Here is a 7,682-nt window from a genome sequence, read left to right as displayed (position 1 = left end):
TGTAGATATTTGTTCTGTCCAAATGGGATAGAAGCAGCATATTTGATCAAATTCATCACTTTCTCATCAACCACTATCCATTTACTTCTCTGCTATTCCTTCATTTCTACTATTTTTCTTTCTACTGCTTATCATGTTAAATCCAGCCTTTTGCTATCAGAACAGACAAGGCCCTAGTTACCTTCAGGTACGTAGGCATGTAATGGCCAATTATAAAGTAGTGGCTTCAAGATGTGATAATAAACTCTAGGAAAACATTAAAGAATTAGAAAAATATTCCTTTTCCTGAAGAATGTCAAATTGTCACACGTAATAGAATAACTAGACAATATTGACATCAGGTCTTCCTGAAATGGAACATCAGGCAGACAACACAGGATCATGATTTGATTTAAATTTTATTTGCATTTGACAACAAGAACAAAACGAACAACTCCCATAAAGGGATAACAATACATATATAGCACATGTACAATCTAAGAGACTTACAATATTAAGTAGTGTTACACAGTAATATTTACGCCATAGTTCTCTATGCATAGTTACATCCCTTAGACGTGCCAGGACACTCTGGTCGAAGCTTCGTTCCGATCATATTCCTTTCAGTGATATCTTCTGCGTCAATTCAAAATTTCGTCTCTCACTAAGCTGACACACGGAAGAATAACCGACATACTATTTAAAGGAGCATTAAGTTCAACTCGCTGTCTGATTTTCTCGTTGTGTAAGAAAAATCAGGGATCTCCATCTCTGGTATTGTGTGTCAGTTAACAATCAATAGGAAGTGACATCAGTTTCCACTTTGATCAGCTTCGCCCGGGCCGTCGGAATGCCAGCCAATGGTCAGTCGTTGAAAATGTATATTGAAGCACTAATGGTTCCACAGTTTGACTGTGTCCAAGAGATATATTATAGGAAACCAGAGCAATTACGGTCCTCAAATAATCACAACCTGCACACTTGGGACAAGATTTTCTGAGCTCCCTTCTTCTTAAGGTAGTGTTGTGTTGACGTCATCAAAGCCCTCTTCTGATCTTCACCTTCACACCGTTTTAAGAAGTCCCAGCATGCTTTCTGCAGATCCTTCAGTCCAAATTCTATGGCAGCACAGAATAAACCTGTTCAAATAAGAAGCAGCCATTGATATGAGGATGTTATATTCATAATAACATATTATAATTCACTGTTGATATTACAGTTTATTACAGTAAAGGAGTAAACGCAACAATATCGAATGTCATAAACAGAAAGTTTTTTCTTCCTCCAAACACATTTGACTGCTCACCTGTGACTGTTCCAAGTTGTACTCGAACTCGGCCGGAGTGTAAGAAGTTAAGAAGACTGGAAAAGACAACATGGTCGTAGTCTGGGATTGGGATCTGGAGTTTGCTGTGCAGATTGACAGCTGACGACTTGGCTCTCATCCTCAGTCGAGATTTAGGTTTCACCGACTCTGTGACCTTCCTCTGGTGATGCAAGATCATCTGGTAGAAAACCCTGGAAAGATGAAGGGAAACTATGTATATTTTCATCTACAGATCTCATAGGAAACTCATATCTGCACGTGTGAATAATAATAAAAGGGCAGGGATGAAATGTATGTGTTGAAGCACAGATACTTTCTTAAATCCTTACTGCCAGATAATCATGTTGTTGCATGTGCTTTAATTTGGGATACACACATTTATCACGGTGTTTACTTCTAAAAGTTTCCGAATAAAAGACAATTGGCGTGTTTCAGTTGTATGGGATATTTACCTGCTCCTGGTAGCCAGGATTGCTTTAACTCCATGAATGGGAAGCTGCCGGTTGCCAACTAGAAAAGTGACGTCACACAACTCCGGCATACTAGTGATGTACTGTAGACTTTCTGACAGGTCGGTCATGTTGCTGTACATCATTACCTCCTTGTGGCCGCTAGATGAGGCTCTGACCTTGGAGGATGGAGTTGAAGGTGGTGACGGGGCCTGGGTGAATGAGTCACACGATTCATAGCCCGACGATCTTGCATCTGAAAATGTTACATAAATTTAGCCATTCATTTGACATGGACACTTGTTTCATGCGAAAGTAAGATATATTTTGAAAGAGCTTTGCATAGTTTCATATAAAAGATGAAGTTTTTTATGTTTTCTTCAGAACAAGTATTTTTTATGCTGAGAGCATACTGAACGGAACAACGAATATTATGTGTTCATTTATTTGACTTTATCGATTACATACATAATACCATTGAGTATTAACTCACCTTCGCTATCTCTGTTGTACGTGTTTGTTGTGTTTTCTAAGAGGTCGCTGTCAAGGAGACAGAGCTCAGATTCACATCTCTTCATGCAGCTTAGTTGTATGAGTTATCCGGTTACAAGAATGAACATTAGCTGTATGTTCAATTGCCAGAGAACAGTGATGTTAGGCTCTCTACAAATCACGTTTAATACCCCTTTTCCAATACCACGTGGCCAAACGCAAAGTGACACTGATCACTTTACAATGTCACGCCAACGCTCTTAGCATTATTGGGAACGTGACACTGTAATGTTTACTTTTGCTGCTGTGGTCACGTGACAAGTGCCAAAGAGCATGTTGGGATCGGGGGATTAAAGGCCGTTAAGTATCAAATTAGCGATCAATAGTTAATCCTTTACAAACAATAGAACATAATCAGATTAGGTAAGGTATTTGCGCCCAGTGATTTTTACTATTCAATTAGTTGAATTAGCATTCGGAAATGATTTAAACAGATTGAAAACGCTGTTGACGTCAGTGAACTTACGATCATTGTAATTACTGTGATGTCGGGAGTCGTCATTGAAACTTAAACCTATGTTCTGACAATAATCTAAAGTGGAATGAAGTTTGTTTGCGTTTGACACTAAGTAAGTGGCATCCATCTTTTCCGGAATTTGTTCAAGAAAGGAATCTTCTGACTATGCACCATGCAAGGCTCATTCATTCCGCACACGCTGTGTGGATAAAGTCACACGTTACGTAAATGAAGAGCCGAGATGATGGCTTCTTTATAAAACGAAAAGCGCCACCTGAAGAAAACTATTCCTATTCCAAGAAACAATCCTAAAATTGCGTCAAGGGTGTTTAAAATGGATATCCGTTAGAAAGATGAACTTAGTCTATTAGATACTATGAACGTACTGTATGTACTGTACTAATATGTTTAATCCGTATTTATTGAAGAAGTAAGAAATCAATATGGTAAGAAACGTGCTTGTTTTCTTACCAAATATCTCATTACATACACAAGTGAGTTAACTTTGTTTCCGTAGTTAACTAAAACAACTGGTAATTGATAAGAAGATAGTGTGGATGATCAACTTGTCTATTTCAATTGATAAGTTTAAGATCATTAAATCCAGTGCAACAGTTTCCCTATGCACATGCTTTTGAGTTGATGGCGATGTTATAGAACCTAATAAGGTTATCATACACCCGATATCCTATAATCTATAACAATCTGTTTAACACTGTAAATGTATTTGTGTTCTTGTGAAATGGATATTTTCTCTATGTTCAAACAACAGTTACATTTCATAGATGCGTTTTGTATTGAAGTCTGACACAAAGAGCATAATATACTTTATATACTGAATAAAGTGTGTGAAGAAACTCAGCGGAAATGATTAATTTGCAGTTATTGCTCAATCACAACAATTGGAAAATATTCTTTTCGTGCATGGTTGGAATTGTACAGTGATTATATTATTGAGGGTATTGACAAATAATACAGATAATAATGATATGATTGTTCTCCATAGCATGTCGGGTGCATAAAACAACTGCTGTGTGAGCTCGTGTCGCACTGGATGTTGTGGAAATGTCATTATCGAAACTGGATTCAGATAAACGATGTGGAATTCATCTTACTTAGAAATGAGGCATGGAGTCAAACTTGAGTTAAACTTTACGACATTAAAATGTATGTATACACCTTAAATTGTGAAAACATACCCAATAACAAATATAAAAACATTATAGAGACACGTTGAGAATGAATATTGCAAGATGTTGCTTTGACTGCAATAGATTCGCGTTATATTTGTTGTTAACATGTGTGGTATGCTATTTATAACAGTGGTAATTTGCATTGTACATGAAATATGGACATAATATAAAAATATGGATATAAATGAAAACAACAAACCACTGCTTATTTATTAAATGGACAAACCATATGCGATAAAGAATATTCTTAAAAAGTGACTGAATATCGGCATCGGATAGTTTTTGGGGACCAAACACAGTTATTCTGTATTTTAATCAGTCTACATCTTCCAAGTACAGCATTAATTAATGATAACGGATATCTTGTTCTATATGAACAGATACAAGGAACATCTCTGTGACTACTGGCACCATGTTGTGTTTACTAATCATATTCGAATTCCATCACTTCTGAAACCATTCCATGTCTACCAACATGATGTCATGTTCACTGCCTCTTTTCCCCGTCTTTTGACAGATTTACATGTCTTTTCTGGCATTTGAATTAAATATGTTGTGTATGAAAATAGTTTACATTTAGTCAAAAACTTGGCGTGTTCGATTTATATCTGTTATTGGATGAGATACATGCATGTCGGGAAAATGAACTGATAGAACATGTTTATTTAATCATTTCCAAATGATGAACGGTGAGAGAAATTGCAGATTTGTGGTAAGAAAAACGATACAACTGGAATGAAGGTTCAGAGTAATGCAGTTACAAAAGTTGACGTATGTTAGATGAGATACGGTTGAATGATAATGCTGTACTATTTATTGCAGCGGTTTTGTTTAAAATAGAGAATATCTCCAGCGCTGGACCAAATGATCTTTTGCCGGTATTTTATATGCTTGCAATGTGTAAAATGTAGATATTTGTTCTGTCCAAATGGGATAGAAGCAGCATATTTGATCAAATTCATCACTTTCTCATCAACCACTATCCATTTACTTCTCTGCTATTCCTTCATTTCTACTATTTTTCTTTCTACTGCTTATCATGTTAAATCCAGCCTTTTGCTATCAGAACAGACAAGGCCCTAGTTACCTTCAGGTACGTAGGCATGTAATGGCCAATTATAAAGTAGTGGCTTCAAGATGTGATAATAAACTCTAGGAAAACATTAAAGAATTAGAAAAATATTCCTTTTCCTGAAGAATGTCAAATTGTCACACGTAATAGAATAACTAGACAATATTGACATCAGGTCTTCCTGAAATGGAACATCAGGCAGACAACACAGGATCATGATTTGATTTAAATTTTATTTGCATTTGACAACAAGAACAAAACGAACAACTCCCATAAAGGGATAACAATACATATATAGCACATGTACAATCTAAGAGACTTACAATATTAAGTAGTGTTACACAGTAATATTTACGCCATAGTTCTCTATGCATAGTTACATCCCTTAGACGTGCCAGGACACTCTGGTCGAAGCTTCGTTCCGATCATATTCCTTTCAGTGATATCTTCTGCGTCAATTCAAATTTTCGTCTCTCACTAAGCTGACACACGGAAGAATAACCGACATACTATTTAAAGGAGCATTAAGTTCAACTCGCTGTCTGATTTTCTCGTTGTGTAAGAAAAATCAGGGATCTCCATCTCTGGTATTGTGTGTCAGTTAACAATCAATAGGAAGTGACATCAGTTTCCACTTTGATCAGCTTCGCCCGGGCCGTCGGAATGCCAGCCAATGGTCAGTCGTTGAAAATGTATATTGAAGCACTAATGGTTCCACAGTTTGACTGTGTCCAAGAGATATATTATAGGAAACCAGAGCAATTACGGTCCTCAAATAATCACAACCTGCACACTTGGGACAAGATTTTCTGAGCTCCCTTCTTCTTAAGGTAGTGTTGTGTTGACGTCATCAAAGCCCTCTTCTGATCTTCACCTTCACACCGTTTTAAGAAGTCCCAGCATGCTTTCTGCAGATCCTTCAGTCCAAATTCTATGGCAGCACAGAATAAACCTGTTCAAATAAGAAGCAGCCATTGATATGAGGATGTTATATTCATAATAACATATTATAATTCACTGTTGATATTACAGTTTATTACAGTAAAGGAGTAAACGCAACAATATCGAATGTCATAAACAGAAAGTTTTTTCTTCCTCCAAACACATTTGACTGCTCACCTGTGACTGTTCCAAGTTGTACTCGAACTCGGCCGGAGTGTAAGAAGTTAAGAAGACTGGAAAAGACAACATGGTCGTAGTCTGGGATTGGGATCTGGAGTTTGCTGTGCAGGTTGACAGCTGACGACTTGGCTCTCATCCTCAGTCGAGATTTAGGTTTCACCGACTCTGTGACCTTCCTCTGGTGATGCAAGATCATCTGATAGAAAACCCTGGAAAGATGAAGGGAAACTATGTATATGTTCATCTACAGATCTCATAGGAAACTCATATCTGCACGTGTGAATAATAATAAAAGGGCAGGGATGAAATGTATGTGTTGAAGCATTGCTACTTTCTTAAATCCTTACTGCCAGATAATCATGTTGTTGCATGTGCTTTAATTTGGAATACACACATTTATCACGGTGTTTACTTCTAAAAGTTTCCGAATAAAAGACAATTGGCGTGTTTCAGTTGTATGGGATATTTACCTGTTCCTGGTAGCCAGGATTGCTTTAACTCCATGAATGGGAAGCTGCCGGTTGCCAACTAGAAAAGTGACGTCACACAACTCCGGCATACTAGTGATGTACTGTAGACTTTCTGACAGGTCGGCCATGTTGCTGTACATCATTACCTCCTTGTGGCCGCTAGATGAGGCTCTGACCTTGGAGGATGGAGTTGAAGGTGGTGACGGGGCCTGGGTGAATGAGTCACACGATTCATAGCCCGACGATCTTGCATCTGAAAATGTTACATAAATTTAGCCATTCATTTGACATGGACACTTGTTTCATGCGCAAGTAAGATATATTTTGAAAGAGCTTTGCATAGTTTCATATAAAAGATGAAGTTTTTTATGTTTTCTTCAGAACAAGTATTTTTTATGCTGAGAGCATACTGAACGGAACAACGAATATTATGTGTTCATTTATTTGACTTTATCGATTACATACATAATACCATTGAGTATTAACTCACCTTCGCTATCTCTGTTGTACGTGTTTGTTGTGTTTTCTAAGAGGTCGCTGTCAAGGAGACAGAGCTCAGATTCACATCTCTTCATGCTGCTTAGTTGTATGAGTTATCCGGTTACAAGAATGAACATTAGCTGTATGTTCAATTGCCAGAGAACAGTGATGTTAGGCTCTCTACAAATCACGTTTAATACCCCTTTTCCAATACCACGTGGCCAAACGCAAAGTGACACTGATCACTTTACAATGTCACGCCAACGCTCTTAGCATTATTGGGAACGTGACACTGTAATGTTTACTTTTGCTGCTGTGGTCACGTGACAAGTGCCAAAGAGCATGTTGGGATCGGGGGATTAAAGGCCGTTAAGTATCAAATTAGCGATCAATAGTTAATCCTTTACAAACAATAGAACATAATCAGATTAGGTAAGGTATTTGCGTCCAGTGATTTTTACTATTCAATTAGTTGAATTAGCATTCGGAAATGATTTAAACAGATTGAAAACGCTGTTGACGTCAGTGAACTTACGGTCATTGTAATTACTGTGATGTCGGGAGTCGTCATTGAAACTTAA

General features: G+C 37.5%; 2 protein-coding genes across 2 annotated transcripts; both read right to left on the bottom strand.

Annotated features, from left to right (window-relative positions):
• Positions 1-801: 801 nt before the first annotated feature.
• Positions 802-2,333, bottom strand: LOC124126644 (serine-enriched protein-like). The gene is made up of 4 exons (XM_046490142.2): positions 2,249-2,333; positions 1,759-2,011; positions 1,286-1,497; positions 802-1,118 (listed from the first exon to the last, which is right to left on the bottom strand). The coding sequence occupies exons 1-4, from the start codon at positions 2,331-2,333 to the stop codon at positions 946-948; spliced, it is 723 nt and encodes a 240-aa protein (XP_046346098.2). The 3' UTR covers positions 802-945.
• Positions 2,334-5,571: 3,238 nt separating this feature from the next.
• Positions 5,572-7,196, bottom strand: LOC124118405 (serine-enriched protein-like). The gene is made up of 4 exons (XM_048381573.1): positions 7,112-7,196; positions 6,622-6,874; positions 6,149-6,360; positions 5,572-5,981 (listed from the first exon to the last, which is right to left on the bottom strand). Exons 1-4 carry the CDS (start codon positions 7,194-7,196, stop codon positions 5,809-5,811), a joined length of 723 nt encoding a protein of 240 aa, XP_048237530.1. The 3' UTR covers positions 5,572-5,808.
• Between the last annotated feature and the right edge of the window lie 486 nt (positions 7,197-7,682).

Source organism: Haliotis rufescens, unplaced genomic scaffold (assembly GCF_023055435.1).
Source record: "Haliotis rufescens isolate VD_foot unplaced genomic scaffold, xgHalRufe1.0.p SCAF_4, whole genome shotgun sequence".
In the NCBI taxonomy this organism is placed as follows: Eukaryota; Metazoa; Mollusca; class Gastropoda; order Lepetellida; family Haliotidae; genus Haliotis; species Haliotis rufescens.
The sequence above is the reverse complement of the archived record's forward strand: the minus strand, read 5'-3'. Positions and strand labels throughout refer to the sequence as shown.